The sequence below is a fragment of the Equus asinus genome, chromosome 21 (assembly GCF_041296235.1).
Source record: "Equus asinus isolate D_3611 breed Donkey chromosome 21, EquAss-T2T_v2, whole genome shotgun sequence".
NCBI lineage: Eukaryota > Metazoa > Chordata > Mammalia > Perissodactyla > Equidae > Equus > Equus asinus.
In genome coordinates, this window is record NC_091810.1 from 88372428 (window position 1) to 88395757 (window position 23330).

Below are 23330 nucleotides of genomic sequence, written 5' to 3' on the forward strand. Positions count from 1 at the left end.
AGTGTTCGAATGATCTATTCCTCAAATATTTGTTAGAACTCATAGAGAAAAATGATCTGGGCCTGTTTTTTTTTTTTCCCCTCTTGATAGGAAGACTTTAAACTACTTATCAAATTTCTTTAATGATTATTTGACAATTCTGTCTTTTTCTTTTTCCTATGTCCATTTTTGCTTGAAAAAAAATATTTTCTACAGTTGTTGAATGTAGTGTTCTCTATTTACCCATTATACCAAGCCTGTTAATGGTTGTTCAAATCTTCCATATCCTAATTTTCCATCTTTCTGAAACTGATGGTTAATCTGCCAATTATTGAAAGAGATGTGTTAAAAATCTCCTACCATAATAGTGGACTTTGTAGATCTTATATTTTTTGCTTTATATATTTTTGATGTACATACAAGTTTACAATTATTACACCCTCCTCATAAGTTGCACCTTTTATCAAAAGGACTTTGCAGACGTGTTCAGTTAAGGATCTGGAGAAGGGGGAAGAGTATCTGGCATTTTCTGGGTGGGCCCTAAGTGTAACCAAAAGTGCCCTCAGAAGAGGGAAATCTGACCATTGGAGAGGAGAAGGCAATACGATGACGGAAGCAGCGACTGGAGTAATGTGCTTTGAAGACAGAGGAAGGGAGCACAGCCAAGAAATGCAAGCAGCCTCTAGAAGCTGAAAAAGGCAAGAAACGGACTCTCCTCTCAGAGCTTCCAGAAGGAAGCCACCTGCCAACACCCTGACTTTGGCCCAGTGAAACTGATTTCAGACGGTTGACATCTAGAACCGTTAAGAGAGTAAATGTGTTGTATCAAACCACTCCGTTTGTGCTAATTTGTTACATCAGCAATAGGAAAAAAATACAGAGGGACATCTTCTCAAGGAGCTTAGAAATGGGCCTTTCTCCATCACATTCATCTGTAAAGCCAAATTTGGGCATAAGAACGTTTAAATTATCACTAACTTGTATGTATTAAAACATTCTTCATATTATCAAACTTAATAAATATAAATGAATTGAAACTGAAAAATACCTTGCTTTAACTCAGATGTGTCTATGGGAAATCATAGAAATGCATGGGAAATCAAGAGATGCATATAATCTAATTATGTTGAAGCCACAGAGTAGAAAAGGGTAAACTGGCATAACGGTGGTTTTGATGGCAACATGTACTAGTTTAAATTGCTGCTCTTCCTGGCATTGTATGTGACGGTATGAAATATCTTCCACCAAACACAGTCAAGTCTTGCACCAAAATACAGCATAGAGGAGTTGAGGAACTTGCCCAAAGTCACACAGCTAGTAAGTGGCAGAGCTCCTAGCTCCATAAATGTTGCTAAAAAAATGCAGGATGTCTTTAAGGCTCATTCAGCAAAAATTTGAGCAAGAAAGCGGAGAGGAGGCACAAAGCCCCACAAGGTCCAGACAGATCTCTAACCAGGTAAAATCATCTGGGTTTGTCCTAAGCTTCCAGTGTTCCTTGTTTGGATCCCGCATAATCAACCGCCTGGTTTTTTCTTAGAATTTTCCCGATGCCACTCTGATGTTTGAACTCACCTTGGCAGGGCAGTGATGTACCCAGGTGTCTGGCTCGGTATCTGCCCCGGGCCATCACCAACTCTACTGGTTTGTTTATTCAACTGTGGAAGCCTCTCTATACTCTTGTTAAGGTCGCCTCACTTTCTGGGTTGCCTACTCCTTGTGTTGGCGCTGCACGGGACCCCACCGCCACGGAACCCAAGGATTTCTGAACAAAACAACAGCGTAAAATCTTCCAGAAGATAAAATATAATTGGGCAATTTAATAAGAAACAAGTTTAGAGCCACTAAAATATTAATGGAATAAAACAGGTGCTACTTACGCAGGTGGACTATCACCACAATACTTTCCAATTCTCTGAGCGTCATTGGCTTCCCCACCATTAAAGACAGCCACGTAATCATACCGGCAGTAGTTATCGCGCTCAACATCAAACTTCTCAAACTTTAACTCGACAAGCTTTAGTGAAAGCACAAATCAGAAGTGTCAAAACAGCATTACTGAATAACCTCAAACAGAATTCTTGCTCTACCTGTATTTGTAAGGGACCATGATTTTCCTTTGTAAAAAATATATTCATTCTGTTTAAATTACTCTTTTCTTGTTGTCTTCCTATTTCTTTTTTAGTTAACAAAATTGTGGTATTCTCTTGCTTTAACTTTTAATCCTTCCAAAAGATCATCTCAACCCCAGATCAACCCTAGGTAGAATCTTAAACTTAGGAACTCTGTTCACTTACAGCTACGAAAGTATAGGAACTCAGTAATCCTAGCAACCTCCATTTTTGACTGAAATTGGGTGTGTGATGGCGTGGGAAGGGGTGCTCTAGCCCAGCTTCATTCTTCTCTAGAGGAAAACTAATAGAAATAAAAAGTATTGTCTAAGATGTCCCCTAAGATGAGTGTTGGCGTGTGGTACATATGTACGTGGGTGGGTGAGATGGGTGGATAGAGTGGTTCTCCTTTCAAGGGAAGGAGACTGCCATTCCCACATGTAAGAAGTCAGATTCTTCAGGATCAGAGGTTTAGGGAAGTGGGAATTGACTATGATGTCTTCTTGAAGTATGTTTGAAAAATGTGCCTACGGAGCACAACCTACTTGGTGATGTGGTTGACTTTTGAAGAGATTGCCCAGAAGCATTGATACACAAAATTGGTGTTAGATTTCTTAAGTGTTTCTTAATTCTTTTGCACTAGTACCAATAATAATGGCCTAAATTATATAAGTCCGAATAGGAAGTTTTGACGTGATAGGCAATCATTCCCCTTGCAAGCAGGTTTTTCAAGAGTATCTTCAGCATGTGAATCAGAGGAAATCTCACTGGGTTCCTAAAGATGCATGGCACCCAGACAGCTGGTCCCCACTCTTGTTGGGTGGCAGGTGGGCAGGCAACCCTCCCTGCTGCTTACGGAAGATAATGGGGATTAATTCCTGTCAGGACAGGCACATGGTTATTAGCTAAAGAAGACTCAGACACAGTAATCTGGGTGAAGATGATGACAGCCACAGCATCACAGAGACACAAAGGTAAACTCTGGCTTTGAACATAATTGCCACATCTCTACGCATTTATCCACCTTTTAAAAAGTCAGCACCAGTGATGGGTGAATAATGGCTTTTCATACTTAACACTGCTTTAAATCATATTAAAATATTTCCCCTCTGAGTCCAGTAACTTCTCATCAGTTAGTAATAAAATGCTTTCCAGGTTATTAAAAAATTGGCTGAACTTCCTCTGTTTAGAAATTAGTCACAAAAACTTTTGGAGAGAAGATAAAAAATAAGTAAAGGAGCCAGTGCCGTGGCATAGTGCTTAAATTCGCGCGCTCTGCTTCAGCGGCCCAGGGTTTGCAGGTTGGGATCCTGGGTGTGGACCTAGCACTGCTCATCAAGCCACAGTGTGGCGTCATCCCACATACAAAATAGACGAAGATGGGCACAGATGTTAGCTCAGCAACATCTTCCTCAAGCAAAAAGAGGAAGATCGGCAACAGATGTTAGCTCAGGGCAAGTCTTCTTTACAAAAAAAAAAAAAGTAAACAGGAGGATAACGGGAAAAGTTATGATAAAAATTGGAGGTAAATCTTTAATAGAAGAAAATGCCCATAGACTTACACAGGAATTACTTAGGACTTATTTTTCCCATTATATTCCTCTCCTACGGACAGAGCTTCCGGTGATTTCAGACACTAAAACAATGATTAAAAACTCCCTCAGCTGGAGCCAGAAGTCACATAATAAAATAAAACCCAAGTTTAAATTTAAATAACCAAAAATAACAATCAAAAAAATGCTAAATTGTAATCTGTGAGTATAATTAAGTTGAAATTATTTAGTCTAATATGTTTACAAATGACACAGAGAGAAAAATGACCAATACAATCTTAAGAACTACCAAATGGCTTAAACCTTTGAGAAATGTAATTCTTTAAATGTCATTTTAACTATAAAATGTTCAACAGACTTATAGAATCTTTCATTATTAAATAAATGATCATATTTTTCTTCTTAAAAATAAAACTGAGTTTGGGGATTATGATCAAAGTGTGTGCATGTGTGTGTGTGTTCAAATCACTAACTTTTTGCATGGTCTATTTGCCTGAATAATTTTCCATTAAAAAATGAATCTATGGCAAACAGTATTAGTGCTGAGTGATAAGAGAAGATCAGCTTTTTTAAACAACATCATAACCCTCACCATACAGTGTTTGAATTAAAGTCTACAGTGTCTGCAATAATAATAATTTTTAAAAAGTTATTTTCAAAAGTTCACAAAGTAGGCTTGGTCTATTGTCATGCTAAGTTCTGTCCTGCAATTAATTTCTGAAAGTGGTTCCCAGAAAGGGTAAAAATTCATATAACCACAAACTAATAAACACTGGAAAACTAGACTTTCTCTCTTGATTGTTTTAGGGCAATGAATAAAGTAATTTGTGGGGAACTTGCAAACACTTTATTTTAAACAGTAACCAAAAAACCCACAAAGCAGACTAGCTTTCACCTCAGGCGCCCATTCGTTCTTTGACGAGAATGATGTGGCCTGCCTGCAGTGGCTTTGTCAAAGCAGAGCGTTCAGACTGTTTTTGACTTGGTGACCAGGATGGCCATTATCAGGACTGGATGGGTTTGCTATGTGGGCAAATGGTAACTGAAATGTACCTGGACTTGGGGATTTTGTACCCTCCCACAGCTAGCCACTGCTGCTTATAACCACCTGCTTATAACATCTTCCACGGGGTTAAAGAATCTCATGTGGGATTTGCTTACCATTAGCATTTCAAAATCTGTTTTGAAATTGGAATTCTATAATAGGAAATTAAATCCGTGCCTTTGCAAGTCAAATAGTGCAAAGGCAATTTTAATCTGGGTCTTTGTATGAAGAAATACCTGTGTCCAGCAGGGCCTTGTTGTCCTGCATCCTTAGCTCTTGAGAGTTGGGGCTCTCGCACTGTCCGGACAATTCACACACGCATACTTTCTTCATATTTCCAGGGAATCTCACCTGATTCTTTGGGGCTACAATGTGCCACACACAGGTGACCCCTGCAGGGTAATCGCGGTCTGGCCAGTTGGGGGTCGTAAAAGAGCCGGACGGTCTTTCAAGGAGTCCGCCACAATACTGATCCCCTGAAGTTATGACAAACGAAAAAGAAAAACAGGTTTCTATCCTGATACAGGTTATGGCAACACAATCAAGTGAAAATTATGACTTTGGACTATAAAGTGATAGGATAGTAAATAAAAACAATGGTAGAAGCTCTTAAATTTTCTCTTAAAAAATTATTACACACACACACACACACACTGAATGATCTCCATGTCACCTGACATATCACATCAGCAAGAGACAGTGAAGGAGTGGAATGAGGGCCAGAGCATCTTTTCTTTTTTCCATATTTTTGGACTAGACAAAACATTCAGGCGTGCACTCATTCAGAAATCATGCAGGCTCAACAAATTATATAGATTTTAAGACCTTTCTAGGCAGGGGTGTTTATTAATAAGGGTAAAATCCATGCCCAAGGACAAAATTTGAATTAGTTGGTATAGACAACTCTCATTACTAGAAAACTTTATATACTATATATCTTTGGTAATTTTTAAGAATAATTTTGTTTGTAAGAACAATACACGTTCATAAATTTTCAGCAATACGGAAAAGCATTAAAGAAGATGGGAGTGATTTCCAGATTGGGCCTAAATTGGGCAAGATCTCTCTTGATCTGAGAAAAGTGACTGCTCCAGAAACTAAGTCTCCTAAGACCAGGAGGAACAGGTGTCACGGGGTGGCCACTCCATTCCTCTCAGCTAATTATGACCCCGGGCTTGGTGCTGGACAGTTGGCACCAAGCAGTTGGCAACAGTTGGCAGTTCTGCTCCGAATGAAGTCAGTACAGGATCAAAATGACTCTCTCCCAGGGGCCTCAGGAAAGGATGCCAGTGTTGCCAGGACCTGCTGGAGGCGCCCTCACACCAGACTGCAGGGAGCCCTCTGGATTATGGGTTATGACAGACTGCCCAGACATTGCGCTTCTTCAGCCAGCATCCCTCTGCTGCCCTCTGTCAAAAAACGTGTGGTCCCTCTGTCAGCTGCACGTCGAGATGATCTTGTGTGGGTAACGAGAGCATCCCCTTATCTTTCCTCTACTTTCCCACCCAGACCCACACCTTCCACAGAGCTCAGACTCAGCAGTGCTGGCGAGCTCTCCTTTAACGCACAAATCTCATTCTTTCACCAGGAGCTTCCAGGAGTTTCATCAGAGCTAAACTCTGCAGCACTTGTGATGGTTGGGACGTTAAGATGGAGGTTTCAGTTTCACGCTTAGTTTTCCAGAGAGTATTCTGTAGATAGATCCCTGCCCTGTACTAACATTAGCCTCTCTTCTCTGTGACTGGACTGGGTTTCTTGGACTGTCTAGCCTCCTAATAAAGCTATTTCTGCCTTCGTGAAAAAAACAATAAAATTAAATTTGGGGTAAAACCACCCCAAATCCCACCACCTAAAACTAACCACAATTAATATTTGACAAACATCATTTCAGACACCTCTATGCACATGTACCAATAGGTTGACAGAAATAATTTTAGAAAGATATTTTAATATAAAAATTTTAATTGAATTTTACTTGAATTTAACAATTTTACTTGAATGAAACTAAAGGAATTAATATACTTTAATGAAATATTTATTTGACACAGAAGATCATTCTTAAATCTCTAAACTTAAGAAAATATACTATAAAAATTGAGGTTGGAATAATTTCTAAAAATTTTTATTTATGGGAAACTTCAAGCATATACAAAGTAGATAGAATAATATAACAAATTTTTATGCATCCATCACCCAGTTTCAAGAATTATCATCATTCTACTATTCTTTTTATCAATGCCATTACCCAATTCCAATCACCTACATCATTGTTGTTATTATTTTATAGATTTTTGGGACATAAATTATACTTTGAAATGCACAAATCTTAGCTGTAAAAATTTGAAAAATGGATATACCTATGTAAGCCACCCTCCTATGACGATATTGAATCCATTTTCCACAAAACTCCTGTATTCCTTGCCAATCAATCTGCTAACTCTCCACACCACTTTTCTGGAAAATTCCACGTGAGTTTTATTCCAGAGCGTCACATAAATGGAATCAGAAAGTGTGTACTCTTCTGTGTCTGACTTCTCTTGCTTAGCACAATGTCTGAGACTCATTCACGTTGCTGTGTGTAGTGGCAGTTTGTCCCTTTACACTGCTGAGTACTATTCCAGTGTGCGGAAACACCGCACCTTGTTCACCCCTCCTCCCACTGATATTCATCTGGGTTGTTTCCAGTTTGGGCTATCGTGAATGAAGCCACTATGAATATTTTTGTACAAATCTCTCTGTGGGCATGATTTTCACTTCTTTTGCATAAACACCCAGGGATGTAATTGCTAGGCCAAGAGTAGATGCAGATGTCTAACTTCATAAGAAATGGCCCCAAGCGGTCTTTATCTTTTTATTGTTGAGTTGTATGAGTTCTTTGTATATTCCGAATACAAGTCTTTTATTAGATATTTTTGTGAATATTTTCTCCCATTCTGTGGCTTGCCTATTCATCTTTGTAACAGTGTCTTCTTATAAGCATTAGTTTTAATTTTAATGAAGTTTGCACAGTGCATATTTCTCTGTCCTTTCATGTTCAACCTATTTTGTCTTTGTATTTTAAGTGCTTTCTTGTAGACGACATATAGTAGGGCGCTGCTTTTTAACCCATTCTAACAATTACTGTCTCCTAATTGGAGTATTTAATCCTTTACCTTCAAGGTCTTTATTGATATGCTCGGATTTAGTGTGCCAATTACTATTTTGTTCTGTTTGTCTCCCCTTTCTTGTGTTCCATCTCTTCTTCCTTCCCTGCCTTCTTTGGGTTAGTTGAATAACTTTAGTATTCTATTTTAATCTTTTGGCTTCTAGCTATAACTCTTGCATTTTTAATGGGTTCTCTAGGGATAACAATATGCATCTTTAACTTATCACAATCTATGCAGAGTTGGCATTGCACTTCTTCATGCGTCGTACATGTGTGTGTGTGGATGGGCAACGGCAGTTCCCTTTGCCTCTCCATCCTTCGTTCTGTGGTTGTCATGTGTGTCATACATACATTCCACACTCCACAACACAGTGTTAACATTTGTTTTGAACAGACACATATAAAGAAATTAAGAGAAGAAAAGAAAAGAATATATATTCTTGTATATTTACCATTTCCAGTGGCCTCCAATCCTTCCATTACCTTTTGCTACCCTGTGGGGCCAATTTCCTTCAACTTGAGGAACTTCCTTCAATATTTTTTGTGATGCAGGTATTTATCTGAGAATGTCTTTATTTCACTTTCATTTTTGAAGACTGGCTATACAATTTTGGGTTGACAGCTTTATTCCAGCACTTTAAAAATGCTGTTCCACTGCCTTCTGGCCTCCATTGTTTCTGATTAAAAGAAAGCCATCACTCACACCACTGTTCCCCTGGATGTAATTTAGTTTTTATCTGACTGACTTTAACATTTTCTCCTTATCTTTAGATTTCTGTAATTTAATTATAATGTGCCTAGGTGTGGCTTCATTTTTATTTATCTTATTTTGGGTTTGCTGACCCTCTTGGCTCTGTAAATTGATGTTCTTCACTAAATTTGGGTAGTTTCAAGCCATTATTTCTTCAGATGTTTTTTCTGCACTATTTTCACTCTCTTCTTCTGGGATACAAATTGGAGTTACGTTAGACCACTTGATACTGTCTCACAGTCTCTGAGGCTCTTTTTCCTCCTGGTTCTTCAGATTGGATCATTTCTATTCAAATACACTGCCCTTTTCTTTTACCATCTCCAATCTGCTTGTAGGTCCAAAAGGTAAATTTTAACATTTCAGATTCTGTATCTTTTTGCTCTAGAATTATCATTTTATTTTTTAATAGTTTCTGTTTCTTTCCTCAGATTCTCAGTTTATTTTTTACTTATTTTTATTTTATTCAATTTTTTTCATGAGGAAGATTGGCCCTGAGTTAACATCTGTCGCCAATCCTCCTCTTTTTGCTTGATGAAGATTGTTGCTGAGCTAACATCTGTGCCAATCTTCCTCTACTTTATGTATGACACCACCACAGCATGGCCTGGTGAGCAGTGCCATGTCCGCGCCCAGGATCCGAACCTACGAACCCTGGGCTGCTGAAGCGGAGTGCACGACCTTAACCACTATGCCATTGGGCTGGCCCCTCTCAATCTGTTTCTTTCTTACACACATATTTCCCTTTAAGTCCTTAAACATATTTATAACAGCTGCTTTAAGTGTTTGTCTGCTAACTGCAACATCTGAGTTACCTTGGGGTCAGGTTTTATTCACCTCTTTTTTCTTCAATATGGACACACTTTTCCAGCTTCATCACATAATTGGATACTGGACATTATGAATGATACATTATAGAGACTCTAGATTCTGCTGTGTTTCTATGAAAAATGATTTTTGTTCTAGCAGGCATTTAACTCAGCTAGACTCAAGCTCAAAGTCTATCTCCCTGGCAGTGGGCAGCTGCTATAATCTCTGCTCAGTTCTTTCATCTTCCAGCTGATGCTTTTATGCCACGCCAGCTGGGCTCTCCTCCACAGATGTAGAGTTTAGCTGTCAGCCAAAGATCTGGGTGGATTTTATATGTATATTTTGTGCCTCAATTCCTCTGTAGCTCCCAGCCAGGACTCCCTCCCAAACATTCTGGCTGCTCTGACAGCCCCAGATTCTGTCTTGTGACATCTCAAACCAGTACAGCCCAAGGCAAGAGCAGATCAGGGAGTGCCAACAGGCAAAAGGCTGCAAACTTCACAGATCTTGCCTGCTGCAGTTATCCTCCGAGGGGAGAGGCTTCTACTCTTGGGAGCTCACATGTACTGATATAAAAACATCCCAACACACAGTGTTAAGTGAAAAGAAAAAGTTGTGAAACAATATGAATGTATGATCCCAATTATATATATATGTATTTTTTTTCTTTTTTTTGAGGAAGATTAGCCCTGAGCTAACATCTGCCACCAATTCTCCTCTTTTTGCTGAGGAAGACTGGCCCTAAGCTAACATCCATGCCCCTCTTTCCCTATTTTATATGTGGGACGCCTGCCACGGCATGGCTTGACAAGCGGTGTCATGTCTGTACCCAGGATCCGAACCAGCGAACCCTGGGCTGCTGCAGTCGAGCATGCGAACTTAACCATTGCGCTACCAGGCAGGTCCTATATTTTTAAAAAGCTATTGCAAAAGTACCTACATATAAGTAAGTGCACATAGAGGGTATGGGAATCACCAGCCATGGCTATTTCTCAGAGGGGACTACAGTGGGGTGAAGGGGTGTGTTTCTACATCTGTATGTGTATATACGTACGCAAGCTTCACATTTTTAGTCTACGAATTTCTATATTTGAATTTTTACAATAATATATATTGGCTTAAAAAAAGACATTTTTTTAATGGTCTCTTGGTGGTATGGTGACATTTATTAGCTCTCTGTTTGAGAAGCACTGTTCTTAAACTCAGATTAAAGGAGTAAATACATATAAAGGACCCAGAACAGGGCCTGACACACAGGAGGCATCAATAACAGAGACTCCTCGTTATTGCTATTATCGCCATTATGTGGAAACGATACCTCTTTCGTTTGGTTCAGCGGCAGAGAACATGGCCATGAAGCCATTCCCAGCAGTGTTGGCATCGGAAATCATCTGCACCATCATCTTGTTACCACTGGACACAAGGGCTCCAGGCCGGAACGTGCCGCAGAAGCGCCCAATGCGCTGGCCATTGGCGTGGCCATTGTACACATCCACGAAGTCATAGCGGCACAGGTTGTCACTCTCCAGGTCTATGAACCGGAAATTAAGAACTACCACTTTTCCCTCAGGAACCTGCCGAGAAAAGGGCCAAGTGGAAAACTGTGTCATGAAAACAACGTCTGAGGCCTTCACATCAAAGCCAATTACTAAAGTGAGCAGATAAAAGGATAATAATACCCAAGATGAGGCTTTTTCTTCCCTCAAATGTGAACTAAGCCAGAGAAGGTTTTTTAACGTAACGCATTCCTAATAAAATCTAAGTATTTATTCTCTTTTGACAAATCCCACAATTCTCTAGGGCACACGATCTTATTCCTTAAGAGTTGATCTCAACAAGTTGAAAATATTGGATCAGTCTTATTGATAAGTCATTGTTTACGAAGAATACCAGTCCTGACTGGACCTGGGCACACATTTGCATATTCTAAAACACCAGGGCACCCAGAGATATGTTGGCAAAGGAATATTTGAAATATCATTTCTTACAAATAATACAATAGGACAATCTCGGCATATAGACTGGTTCTATGAGGTTCAAACTGAAGGTATTTGGCAATTGTGCAGTTAATCACAGATAATTCACTTTGGGTCCTCAAAAGTCCAGATCAACTATCTATACTGATTACATTAACTGAGTAATTGTTGAATCATCTCTTCTGGAAGTCACTGCATTCTTATTTGTTTGTTTTCCGGGTGAAAATTTTACATACCAGGCAACCCTGAAACACAAGGCACTGACGAAAAAGATAAATTTTCACTTTCTCATTAGAATTCCTTCACCATAATTTCCTCCATATAACCCTTACAATGCTTCTCTCCTTATTCTCTGAAAAGGTAGAAAAAGTGGCTACAAAAGCATTCGGAAGGATTCTCACAAAAGCCCCATTTCTTTCCCAGGTCACACCATCTTTGAATTTCTTTATTCACGTTGTTTAGTCGTAAAGTCTCAATCAGATCTGTTTCACCTTTTCAACTAGATGAGGTCTCCACTGACTATGTTAAGAATTTCATCCTCTAAAAACTTACAGATGACAAAGGAAAAAAATAAAAGACCCACAAACAACACTGGTTGGTTTACATTTCTTAATTAACTTTCTCAGACACAAGGGTCAGTAGACGCTTTAACATACACGTGGCTTTCCCAGGTTGCTGAGTTGAGTGCCATGAATTTTGTTTTCCTATGATAACAGGAAGTGTTTCAGTGCTATTTGCCTTTTGAGCCAAACACATACACACCTCATGGTAGACACTGTAGTGGAGTCGTCACAAGAAGGGGGTTATTTTGCCTTTGCCAAGGTTGCATTCTAAGTGCTAAGAGCTTATCTTAATGGTGTGAATAACCAAAGCTCCTAAGCCACAGCCTAAGAAGCTGACAGCACAAAATGCAATTTAATTTTTAAACATTCTCACTGAGGCATCTGTGGTAGGACTTGTTTTTTGTTTTGCTTTGTTGCATGCAATCTCTATTTCTTCCACGATCAGAAAATTATCAAAACGCGATGCCACGTCTGTCACTTTAAATATAAGCAAGCTCTCTATGAAGCATTGAAAAATTCCCAGCCAGGAAAAACATTTTGAACTAAATTAATTCAAGTTGGATTGTCCTTGCATGAATAATGACTATTTGTATAAATGTACAGATAAACTGTATGGAGGCCAATTCAAAGCTATGAGACTCATCAACCCACAGAGTGAGTGCAGAGGAAAAGGGGAGAGGTCTAAGGACAGAACCGTGGGCACTCCAATGTCATCAGGTCTTCAAGATGAGGTCAAACCACCATACACGCAGTCAGTAAGTAGAGGGCAATCCAAAGGGTGTGGCGCCCAGAAGTCACGTGAAGAGAGTGTGTCAAGGAGGAAACACTGGTCAACTGAGTCAAGTGCTGCTGCTGAGTCAAGGAAGATGAGGACTGAGAAACGACCACTAGGTTTAGCAACCAGCGGTCACTGGTGACTCTGACAAAGCTGTTTTGGTGGAGCAGGAGGGACAAAGCCTGAAAAGAGAAGGATCAGGAGAAAATGGAGTGAGAGGAACTGGTGGTAATGAATATAGACCAGCCTTTCAAGAAGTTCTGCTGGAAAGATGAACAGTCATATGGGGCTGGCTGGAAGGGGATGTGGGATCAAGACAGGGTTTTAAAACGGGCTCTATCAAAGCATGTTTGCATGTCAATGGGAATAACTCCACAGAGAGCAAAACTGATGAAGTAGGAGAGAGGCAGAACCGCTGGAGGGTGTCATTGAGCAGGCTAGGGGAGATCTGACCTAAGGCCTAGTTGGAGGGAGAGGCCTTAGAGAAGAGCATGGACATTTCTGCCTACTGAGAGGAGGGAAGGCAGATGCAAGCAGGTTAGCAGATGAGAATGTGAAAGCATATGAAACTTCTCTTCTGATCGATTTTCATTTCTTAGTGAAATAGGAAACGAGGTCATTGACAGCAAGGGTGGATGTGAGAGGAGCTACTGAGAGTTTGAGAACAGAGGAGAAGGTGTGTAAATGGATTAGGGAAATATAGCAGGACTGTCAGGAGTGCTGAGGGCCCACCTGAGGTAAATGAATTAAAAGTGAGTCCTCTCTGCATGGTTGTGTTTTTTTTTAATCAGCTCCCCGGGTGGAGGTGCAGAGCAAGTGGAGAGGTGGATTTAGGCAGCGAAGGGCGGGAGGCTGGGGGACTGGGATGGTGTTCGCCAAGTGAGGACTATGGAGGGAGAGAGGGCCAAGAGAGCTGAGGAAGTAGCCAAGGGAATGACCACATGATGGACCACGGCATCCAAGCTGGGTAAGGACAGAAATCAGGACTCAGTGGGGTGAGGACAGAAACAACCCAGATTGTGATGGAGGCAAGGATAACGACAATGGAAGTGGGTGGCTGAGGAACAATGGAGGATAAACTCATTGGAGGAGAGAAGGTTAAAGACTCAAGAGCATCATCCACATAGATACTGAAATTACTATGAATTATGACAAGGAAGAATGCTGAAGACAGTGACAGTGAGCCAGGAGCCAAAATTTACAAGAAATGAAGAAGACTGTCCTGGGGTCTTTAGATGACTCCAACAAGGAGGGGCATGGAGGGCACAGCCTTGTCTCATGGGTAAGTTCTCAGTTCTTTGACACCAAGACTATTCTGTTGATTCATTCCTGTAGTCAGGCTGTTGAGAGGGAATACAGGCCTTGGATACCCTTTCCCAATGGGATAAATAATTCCCTCTTAGAAGTTCTTTACTTGGTCCCATTGCAATGAAAAGTCGAAGCTTCTCTGAGAATGAGACACAAATATGCTCAGCAACAGAAACTGGGTTATATCATTGCTGTTTTGAACATATGTTGATCCCAACAACCCTGGCAAGAAAACCTTTTGAAGGAAGGACACAGTGGAGATCTGTATCAGTTGTGGGTCTACCGTAACCAAAGACATATGCCATCTTGCACTGAAGGCCAAAGAGAAATTCTATTGCAAGTGAGGTGCAGCAAACCCCTTCACCAATACACAGCTGCTCTTCATATTTATGGGTGATCAAGACTGTCTGATGCCCTGGGATGTGAACCTTGCTATGAGTGCCTGGACTGTCCTTCTAAGGGACTTTAGAAAGCGTATTCTCTGAAGATGATCCTTCCACTTGAAGAATCTACAGTCTGTATCCTTGATTTTTCTTTGTTAAGGAAACAAAATAAAAATCCAGAAAAATAAACATAGAGTAATATAGCAAACACCTGGGTATCAACCATCCAAAACTGATTATTGTTAACATTTTGTCAACACATTTTTAAAGTCTCCTTTAATAAAATAAATTTAAAATTTCAGATAAAATGAGGTTTCCTTTGTCCCCATCCCAAGCCCCATTTCTCCCTCCTTTCTCAGAAGCAACCACTGTCACAGATTTGTGGGGTTCCTGCCGTGCCATTCCAAATACTTTTACATACATATACATATATCCATGCAAAATACATAATTACGTTTTTGTATCTGTTTTACAAACTAATAAAAATAGGATAATGCTGTACATCAGTCTACAACCTGGGCATCCTTGAATTTTCTGGGCGAGGAGGAAGAGAAGGGGGAGAAATAAAAATAAAAACAAAAACACACAGGCCCTTCACAAACTCTTCCTTCTGCTTAGAACCCCTGCCCACTTCTGCCCTGCTCCCACTCATGCTTAGGGTCTCAGTCTCAAGGTCACCTCTTCCTGGAGGCACTCCCAGACCCGTTGCCCTGCCACCCCCACCTCCCCCCACCAAAATGGACTCTGCACACTTAGCAGCCCGCCTCTCCTGTCTCTGGGTCTCTGGGCGTGGGATAGCTCCCCCCGCTGACTCCCTCCCTGTCTGAAGATGGAGCTCTAGGAGGCAGGGCTCCCTCCTGCCTTGTTCCCTGCTGCATCCCCAGCCTCCAGACACTGCGTGGCTCCAAGAAGAGGCGCATCACAATTATTTGTTAAATAAATGAATCCAGCAGGTGCTACATGGAACACCAGCTTCTCTGCACAAACCGTGGACAAGGCACCTACTGAGTGGCTCCACCTCTTGTGTCCTAATATCTCCCACCCCATCTGGCAGGAGAGCTCCAGAAGGCCGCTCTCCTTTCTAAATCATTCATTACTGAAGAAAAAAAAAAAAAGACACCTTTCTTTTGGGCAACTTTATATTTCAAATCTCCCATAAATGCTAACATTTAATGCAGCAACTCAACTAAAACACTTTTTTTGGTGGCAAATTAGATAAAGCTACTGTTTTGTCAGATTATACTGACCAGAGGAGTCCTTATCTGCCTGTAGAAAAATAATTCTCTGTTCGCGTTTTTTCCAATCAACAGCCAAGTCTAGTGTGGGCCAAAGTCTGGTGCTGCAATAATGACCTTAGCTCACCCCACAGCCCCTGGGATGTCCTTACTGTCACAGGCAAACGTGCCAAGTCTCTCAATGCCTGCCTGGGGCTGCTGCCAGAGAGTCAATGGGGGCCAGGGGATGAAGTGGGGCTGGGGTAGGGCGGTGGAGACACACAAGGGACTGGATTTTAAGCTGATGGTTTGCACTTTTAGGATACTAGTAGCAAAATGCAAATGAGGCCAGCTTCCCTTTTTTGTATAGATGAGATTTCTGCAGCAATGGTAACGTTCCCTGGAGCCTGCAGCTTTTCTTCCCCCAACACATCATTTACTAATTTGAACAAAAAGATCTGTTTCTGCAGCATGTCTGAGTTTTTAAAAAGCCATTGTCTGAATCTTCTAAGATTTCCTCTTCCACAAACAGACCTTTGGGAAAGCATGTTCTAAAATGCAGCCCACGTTTTATTTACATAAAGGGGAAGAGGCAGGCAGAGCAGTGACATCTCACACACAGCCCCAAACGTAACCCAGAGAAATCTAGTGCCAATTACATACAGATATTTGGCTATATTTCCAGAGGGGAATAAATCAGAAGCTTACAAGATCTTATTTCTGTATATTCTGTGTATATTTAAATATTCCTCTTTTTAAAGAGGAAATCTTATAAACATTTGTAAAAGAAAACATACATTTTGATTAGTGGAAATAACATGGGATGTTTTGGACTTTTTTTTTTGGTTGAGTATTTCACCAAAAAAGCCTTGACACCCTCCCATCGGGAGGAAGGAGGAAGGCCCCAGGCACCTCACGCCCAGCCCGGCAGCACCAGTGAAAACTGTCCGAAAACTCCTCCACTGCACGTGGAACAGAATGCTCACTGTACCTACAGTCACACACTGACGTCGTGTGTATCAGGGGCCAGGTATTTTTCTAAACACTTTACATATATTATTCCACTAAATCTCTTACAGCAATCCAATGAAGTTGATATTATTAGCCTAGTTTTACGGTTTTCAGGTGAAGAAACTGAGGCACAGAGAAGTTAAGACCCTGCGTGATATGCCCTCTGACCTCATCTTTCCCTCTTACACAATAATTTGGTTGTTCAAGGAACACTCCAAGCTGGTTTTCCCCCTCAGGGCCTTTGCACTGTCTGGTCCCTCTGCTTGGCACACTCTCCTCTCTGATGTTCCTGTGTCTGCCCGCCTCATCATTTAGGTCTCAGCTCATGTGTCATGGTTCCAGAGAGGGCTATCCTGAGCCCTTCCGCTGCTTTAGATCGTGTAGATCACATCACGATGGTATTTCTTTATAGATTATTTATCATCTGTCGCTCCACCAGAATGTGAGATCCAGAGATCAGAGCCTGTCCATAGCTAGTCCAATGCCCGTCTATTACAGGAGTTCAAAAAGTAGTTACTGAATATCTGGACACATTTTTGGCACCCCTCTCCCTGGTCTAATAGGCAAATCTAGCGAGCAAACTGCATAGGCAATAAAACCCACGCTGTCCTGTGCAGCAGCTGTGCCGTGAGGCAGCCGGGCAGGCCACCTTCAGCCTGTGTCAAATGACCTCGAAACCCCACGCCTCATGACTGAAGGCGCCAGCTGGACAGAGCCACAGCAGGAAGAGAGGAGGGGAATCTCCCTCTCACATTTCCCAGCTGCATTTCTTAGAGACCGAGGGACTAATGAATGACCCTGGTGCTTCCTCCCTCCACACACAGACAACGTCAGCATCTCTGAACCTGTTTGATGTATGACCAAGAAATTCTTGTTTGTTACCTTCAACATATAATCTAGAGAAAAGTCCAGATGTACTCTACCCCGTCTTTTTGAAATCCAGTTGTAAGGTTTTTTTCTTTTCCCTGCACGTGTCCTGTTTTGTGAAAGAGATCTAAGCTGCACTTAAACTCACGCCCCTTGGAGCGGTTCCATCAGAGCACTATTGCACGGTTTCCCAGGGTTCAAACTCCTCGCGCTGATTACTGAATAAACTTCACTAATATCTCCTAGACTCTTTATTTCAGTTGAAAAATAAATGACTGGGACCCTTAAAATCTTAATTTAAAAAAACATACCGCAGGCCACAGCACCCTTTACTAGCATAAACATTTACATAACAATGTAAACTCTCGCTTACGGGCACAAGGCCAGCAGCATTAGCGCCCTCATGGGAAGGAAGAAACAGTTCAGAGTGGTTATGAGGACTTAGCTAAAGCCACCCAGCAAGTCAGTGGCAGAGCCCAGGTCTCCTGATTCTACCCCACTGTGTACTCCACGGCCTGACCACCGCAGAGACTGACGAGATGCTCACCAATCTTGCCTCCTCTCCCTGGGCACACAGGAAGTCGACATTCCCCAGCCTCCCCTGCAGGTAGACTGGGTCCCGGCCAACAGAATGCAGGTGGAAGTGATACCCATCTCCAGGCCTAGCCGTAAAGTGTCCTGTGCAATCCTTCTGGAGTTCTCTTCTTGCTCTCAGGAGGGGATTCAATGAAGGAGACAGGAAGGTTCTAGGAGAAGCAGAGTGCCACACAGGAGCTAATTCTCGAAGGAGAGCTGCCTGAGACAGCTATCCAACTGCACGGACTGTGAAGGGAGCAAGAAATAACCATTTGTTGTGTTTGGGGGGTTGTTTGTTAGAGCAGCTTTGCACTTTGTGTAAATCTCCCTGATTAACAACCAGATGGTGACATTCACCAGTTGTCCTTACCTAGCAGCTCTGTGACAGGCAACTGTGGAGACATCTTTGTTGTTTTTGGTGCTTTTAAGTTCTACAGAATCAACAGTGTAATAGGGACACCAAAAAAGTGAACACAATCTCAGGCCGCGTGAATAGCAGGGGAAGCGACAGACAATTGGAGCAATCGCAGAAGTGAGAAAATTCAGTATCACTGAGGCACGTGTAATTTCAGTGTTCCCGGCGGAAGTATAAGTAGGACCTCCAGCCCAACCATCACGACCCCTGACTCCTCCACCTGCGGCTGGTCAGCCAGGGCAAGAAGGCACTCAGCAGCCACAAGGACTTCTTGAGCTGAGCGAAGAAATGGATCTTTTGACTGAAAGCTATGAAATGAACAAGAGGCTGGGGCTTTAGGAGGTGTCTCTTTTGCAAACGCTGCCTAAGGGTGAAGAAAATATCAGAGAGGAGACGGTGGCTGGGGCAAGCCATTCAGCACTGAGAGGGTTACTGAACTCAAGTCTGCCAAGAGACAACACAGATGGGAAAAACGTGAGCGAACAACAAAGCAGGACCCTGAGCAACAGGAACTCTGAGGAAATTACAGCCAGGATGGGGAGCCAGGAGCCAGGACGGGGAGCCAGGAGCCAGGATGGGGAGAAGGGCAACTGTGCAAAGAGCTGCTGGTTTAGGTTTTGCTTGGGGGAGGGGATAAAGTACATTTAAATGCAGAGTATTCCTTTTCACAGATGTGCATCTTCTGGGTTTCCCGTGGCCGAGGATGTCACTAGGACCCTACTGTGGATGTAAGTGATGACAAATCTTCTGAGCAAGTTATGCATTCATCATCAACCTTCTTGAGAACTGGAAATCCACCACTTAATTTTTCATTAAACATGAGCTGTCTTTTCAGGTGTTTGATCCTGAAAGGGTTTACCGCAATCAAAAACCATTACCAAACAATAGAATTTGAAAAAGTACTACCAAGCAATAAAATAAAGAGCTGGAGATTTATACCAAGCAATAAATAACAAAACCACTCTAGCAAGAGCACTCAGACGATTCCACAGCAGGGCAGCTCACCTTCCAGCTTGTATTTTACGTACAAGGAATCTATACCTCCCATGTTGTCCACTGAACCAGCCGACTGGTAGCCTGGTGTCTTCGTGTGTCTCACCGGCCACCCCACTGACCACAGCGCTGGTACCACATGACTGACAGGAGCAGCAGCATTGAATACTCGTCCCCCTACCACCCAAGACTGGAAGGAGCCCAGCAGTTTCATGTGTTTAGTATGTGTCCTGAATGCTGTCCTTGAAAGGTGTTAGCTGTGTCAGGAACAGAGAGCCGGGTGCTCACTGGTTGTCACTCACACGAACCACGTGTTGGAGAGAGAACTCCGAGTACTACGTATGTGTAAGATACACTCGTAGACAAGACCACCGGAGAAGACAGAGGTACAAAGCGAAGCTCTACCAAATCCATCCTGGATTATTTTCAAGCTAATATCGGGCGTAATATTTCTTTTAAAACAATGAAAAATCCAGGACAAATGGTAAATCATGTGAGATGCCCTGAATGACAAGTACTTATTGGAAATGTACAGGACAAATGGGGACATACGGCCACTCTGGCCTTTGGGCGCCTGGGCCTCTCCTCTCAAGTTTGAAGCTGCCCCGCTGCATCCTAAAAACCACAGGTTGACTAAACGAATAGCTGCTGAATAAACACAAGGATGAAAGAATAACAGAATGGCTTCCTGGTCCCTGCAGAATGAAGTCCAAGCTCCTTAGAACAACGTGTAAGGCCCACCTCAGTCTACATTCTGGTCACATCTTCTCCTTCGTATCCTGGGTACAAATCTACCCATCCTCAGAGATGCCCAGCCCTTCTCCTTTGCCACCTCTACGAGATCATGTCATTCCCTACAGGGAATCCTTTCTCCCATCTCAGGTTGCTGACCGCCACGCTGATTTCAAAGCCTGGGCCAAATGTACTTTCTCTAGGAACCCACCAGCCTCCCACTCCTCGACCAATGTCCTGACTCAGGGGGATGTTATCTTCCCTCTTCCCACACCCAGAGCCCACTGTCCTCCCCTCTCTTTTGGTAGATTCCTCAGCATCTACAGGGCCCACAGGGTCTCACAGGGCCTGGGGTGTGTTCCCTGCCTCGCAGTGGACTGTGACCCTTTCACAGGCAGGACTGGTCCATTCTGATCCATCTGTGTCTGAGTATCTGACACGCAGCTGGGCACCAGGTGTCAAGATGCAATGAAGGTGAGAAGGGAGACGGGGCAAAGTTTTCTATCTTCATTTCACATATTTTAGTCTCAGATCTCTGAATACTTTGGGACTTCCTATGCCACTTTATTTGTTCAACAAGTATTAATTAAATCAATCAACAAGTATTAATTAAATACCAGCTGCTGGCCAGTAACATACATCCAGCTAGGACAAAACGTAAACTCCAAGGGTCCACGTGACCCAGAACCTGGCAGTCCCTCCCTGGGGCAAGTTGGGGCCCCACTAAGACATGCGAAAGATGACACCAGAAGTTTGTAAAAACACTTGACCCAATCAGTCTGCTTTGTTATAATCTCTCAATCTTCATATACAGGATTATAATTTTTTTAAAGTAAGGATATTTTTAAATATTTTTTAAGCTGTGTTTCAAGATAGAAGACTGCAGATAGGTCAGAGAAACTAAATCTAGCCAATTTCTTCACGCCTTCAAAAAATGGAACAAAGTGCTTAAGTCCTTTTAGGATATTCTTTCCATTCTCCAAAAGTTGTCAACATGAGTCACTCCAGACCAGCATAAACAGGATTGATGGAGATTCTTGGAGCAAAAGCAACCCTACCCTAAGCCACTGGTACATGTTGTCTGACGGGTAGGCTTCAGGAAACAGACACAGAAGCCAGGGGAGCCTTTTGCTAACTGGGGGACTTTCTGTCATACCGCACCCATGTTTTCTTCTTAATGACATGTGAGTATAATTTTTTAAAGCTTTTAGAGGATAGACCTGATTTCAATGCAATGACCTAAGAAAAAAATCTGAAATGACATTCTCAAGAAAATACTTTTGTAATCTGTAATTTCATCTGAGAATCCGTAATGGATCAGGAACACAAAAGTATACTGTTTTGCAAGGAATGAAACAGAAAGCCCTTCCCTTCTGGGATAAGAGAAATCACAGTAAGGTAATAAACACATTTAAAACAGGACAGATGCAAATGTGAACATCCAGGTCCCCCGGAACGAATAAGAAACAGGGTTTACATGGTAGTGTTAGGTTACTAGAAGAGAACTAAAATTGTTTTCAAACCTAATTCTTATATCAGAAAAGTTCATGTCCACAGATAGTTTATGACCTAAAATAGCACTAGGGCTTTACGGGAAAATAACAGTCCTGGCTCCTCTGCCCATCCCTGGTTCACAGTCCTCAGAGGCAATCAGTTTAACTCTTTCAACTGTTTTGTTTGGAATTCACCTCCTTGCTTCTTAATAACTTGTGCTTGTGCTGCTATTTCTTGATTTATCCCTTTAAAAGTTTATCTCTTGGCTTACTATTATGGCCCCCAATTCTGCATCAAAATTCTGGTCATATCAGAATCCAGGATTTCCATTTACTATGACCACACAAATATTACTCGCTGCTTAGCCAAGGTGTTACATGTCTTGCCAATGTTTTGTTTTTCCTAGGGCTAAGAGTTGCTTTGTGCTTTAAGTTTTCTTGGTTTTCTATGTACCTATCACTAAACCCCCTCTAGGCATGGTAAACTATCAGTTCTGTTTTATTCTTGGAAACATTTGGAGCCCTCCACCCTCGCATTCTCCCTCTATCTGTCTAGACTGGCTGCTCTCAAGGCCCACTGCACAGCCGTGGACTGGGACTCGTTTTATCATCAACTCAGGAAATCCCCCCCAGGGCTGCCATGTCTTTCTTGCTTGCTTTATTCCCTCATTTTGCTGGGGCTCATCCTTTCATAGTTTTCTTACAAAGCGTGTACAGAGATAAAAAGTTTAAGATCTTATATCTAAAAGCATCTTTATTCTGTGCTCACACTGGCCTGCCAGTTTGGCAGAGTACAGAATAGCAGCTTTAAAATAATTTTCATCAGAATTTTAAAGGCATTGTTTCACTGCCTTCTAGCTTCCAACAGGCTCATGTTCTTTTCCCTTTCCATGTGATTTTTCCCTTCCAGAAGTTTGGAGGATTTTCTTGTCTAAACTGAACAAAGATGTACTTGGTGTTTGTCTTATTCCATGCATTGTGCTGAATATTATTTCTTTGATAATTCCTTCCCCTCCATATTCTCTGTTCTTTTTTATGGAACTCTCAGTCAGATTGGGACTTCTGGTGAGACTCTCTGATTTTCTCATCTTTTCCCTCCAATAGTACTCTCTCTCTCTCTTCTCTTTTGTTCTACTTTCTGAGAAAGTCTTCTTCAAGTTTATCTTCCAGCCCTTCTATTAATTTTTTCATTTCCACCATCAAGTTATTAATTTCCAAGAGTGTTTTTCTTATCTTAGTCTTTTTTTCAGCATCCTGCTTTTATTTTATGTGCACAATATCTTGTGATCTCTCTGAGGATAATAATCATTTTGAAGTTTTCTTCTGCTCTCTGCATTGTCTCTGTTTCCTTGGAGTTTTTGTTTTCTGTTTGAGGCTCCATTCTTTAATGTAAGAGGCTTTCCTCAAATGTCTAGTAAAGATTGTCTATTCATATTCAGAACTGAGGCGAGGCTGACTGGAAGCTCTATGGCAGGACTTGTCACCACAGTGTGACTGGGGACAGGCTGGCTTTTTCACTGGGCCTCCCAAATGTCTGTACCCAGAGGTTCTTCCTCTGGCGCTGTTCCTGGTCTCTAAGATCCCTCAACGTCTTGCCTCTGGGTAGAGATCTTGCTGCAGCTTTCGTGGAGGAGCA

The 23330-nt window shown here is 41.9% G+C and overlaps 1 protein-coding gene across 1 annotated transcript in view; it reads right to left on the reverse strand.

Moving 5' to 3' along the window:
- PCOLCE2 (procollagen C-endopeptidase enhancer 2) overlaps positions 1–23330 on the reverse strand; it is a 67023-nt gene that overhangs the window by 16264 nt on the left and 27429 nt on the right. The window contains exons 3-5 of the mRNA XM_014852051.3: positions 10707–10962; positions 5037–5161; positions 1857–1993 (exon numbers count right to left, since the gene is read on the reverse strand). Coding sequence (XP_014707537.1) covers positions 1857–1993; positions 5037–5161; positions 10707–10962 — 518 coding nt within the window. The remainder of the gene's footprint in view (positions 1–1856; positions 1994–5036; positions 5162–10706; positions 10963–23330) is intronic.